Consider the following 2,196-nt stretch of genomic DNA (forward strand, 5'->3'; position numbering starts at 1 on the left):
CCTAACACAATTAATTGGTGCTCCCTATTCCAGCTGCCTTGGCTCTAATAGACGCAAAAAGATATTTCTATTCCTAAAATAAATATAATCCACAATTCCAAAAACCCACCCCTAGCACATTTCACAGTCCCAATCTTAGCATCCTTGAACTCGAATGACCCAAAAAATTTCTATTTAAACATATAATCAAACTAGCAATGATCTAAATAAGCTATGGGTAATTTTCGAATGTAAATTGTGTAATGAGCTACATTTTCAACTACAATCACATTCGAAACTAATGAAATACCATAGTGTACAATTGCATACATTAAGAAAAATATAATCCTCTGTTCCTTCTTGCAGGATTGAGTTCAGAGTTCGATTGCTTGCCGAATGGCGAGCCTATTTTTGGTCCAAATCATCGCAGAACTTTTCCCTCTTCCTCTGCTTCTCTTGAAGGAGAATCTCCTGAAACGTCTTCCACTCCTGTCGGACCATCTTCTTCTGCATTGTATCCAGAACATGTCGAGCCACCTGTTCGTTCCAGGTCGAGGTCTCCTCCGGCAAGCCGTACTTTTTCTCGCGTACTTGGATTTACACTTGAAGATTTGCTCGACTTATTCCTTGTAACAGTTCGACCCCTATATTTGAACTTCGAAGATACGTTTTTCCTCGTGATAAAATGATTCGATTGAAAAACCAAAGACAGGGTGTTCTTCCTATGCCAACCGGAGAACAAATTGTATTGTCAACATCCAATGGTGACGTCTGTGCAATATTTGCAAGATCAGCAAACAATAGCCATTATTTTCGTGCACTATATAAACCTTCGTTTAAGGGGTTGAAACGGGCGAAAATAAACATATACAGCGGCACAGTTACAGAACTGACTCCGGCAGAAATTTCGAAATGTGCAGTAGGCATCAAAAAGGGAATACTGAAGAACTTTAAAATAATACGTTTACCATAATTTTATACATAGGCCTTTCAAAATTAAAGGTTTAAATATTGAAAACGGTAACTTTTTGATTTTGAGGTCCCTCTATAAGATGAAAATCTACTATTTTCAGTTTAAGCAATAAGTAAATAATCTTTGAATGCAGATATTTGTTTTAAAATATTGTATTTTTTTAAAATTGTTTGAACCATTCCAGAAACAGTAGAATTTATTTAAAAAATTAGGAACAATAGAACTGAAGAGATTTTTTCTTTAAAAACTTTAGCGATTTTTATTAGAGTTCAAACCATTTTTAAAATTTTGTAAGAAGCGATAAGAACATCAATAAAAATTTGAAAATATGTTGTTAAAATACATGTTTTTTTAAGTGTAAAATTTTTTATTTATTGAGATGTTTTCAATTTTGGTTTGCATAATAAGTAATCATATAATAATTTTAAACATCATTTCAGAAGCAAATAATTGAATAAAAACTCTACAAATATTTCATCATACAGAAATAAATAAATTAGTAAGCAGACATTTTGCATTAAAAGAAATAAACGTTCATGAAAAAATGATAGAAAAAAATCCAGAGACAAAAGGGCCTCGGTATAATTGCAATTTCTAAATTCGTAAAAATTTAGCTTGCTAATATATTGATTTTATCACTTTCTTTAGTTTTTCATCTTCTACAATTGCTTGGTTTAAAAATATGTTTTTGGGCTGGTAAATTTTTTTTAATGTAGAAAACTAGCCTTTTTTCATTTTTTAGTTATTATAAATGTCCTTATGTTTAAAAATAAAATAGTTTTTTAAACATTCTCAGTTTTTAAAGAAAATTATAAAAAAATGTTAATTTTATTATTATTACAGCATCATTCTTAAGGCATAATTTTTTTATACAATCTTTATTCGTTTGAACAATTTTAAATATATTTTTTAACTAACAAAGATATTTAACTTTTCTTTCTTTATTCTAATAAGAAAGTTTCCAGTTTCTCGAACTCCACCGGAAAAATGTGAACGATTTTTAAATGGGTGTAATGGGTGAAATTAATAAAATGCAATATTCTCATTTTTGGGAAAACACTAGGCACAAAGAAACTTTATACATCAATTTTTTTAAATGATATGTAAAAGCGCGCAGAGCGTCAAAGTAGGGCCTATATGTTGACTCGGGTGGAGATTCGTTGAAAAACTTTAGTGTCAAGTTTCGGACAATTCTAGTACTCTCTCAGCCGTGAATCATGAGCATGTAAAAACTCTTTCAAAAC

The 2,196-nt window shown here is 30.7% G+C and overlaps 1 protein-coding gene across 1 annotated transcript in view; it reads left to right on the plus strand.

Moving 5' to 3' along the window:
• Positions 1–213: 213 nt before the first annotated feature.
• The window catches only part of LOC117180674 (uncharacterized serine-rich protein C215.13-like), a 29,202-nt gene continuing 27,219 nt past the window's right edge, over positions 214–2,196 (plus strand). Inside the window, exons 1-2 of the mRNA XM_033373164.1 lie at positions 214–217; positions 346–552. Coding sequence (XP_033229055.1) covers positions 214–217; positions 346–552 — 211 coding nt within the window. The remainder of the gene's footprint in view (positions 218–345; positions 553–2,196) is intronic.

This window comes from Belonocnema kinseyi, chromosome 9 (assembly GCF_010883055.1).
Source record: "Belonocnema kinseyi isolate 2016_QV_RU_SX_M_011 chromosome 9, B_treatae_v1, whole genome shotgun sequence".
Classification (NCBI taxonomy): Eukaryota; Metazoa; Arthropoda; class Insecta; order Hymenoptera; family Cynipidae; genus Belonocnema; species Belonocnema kinseyi.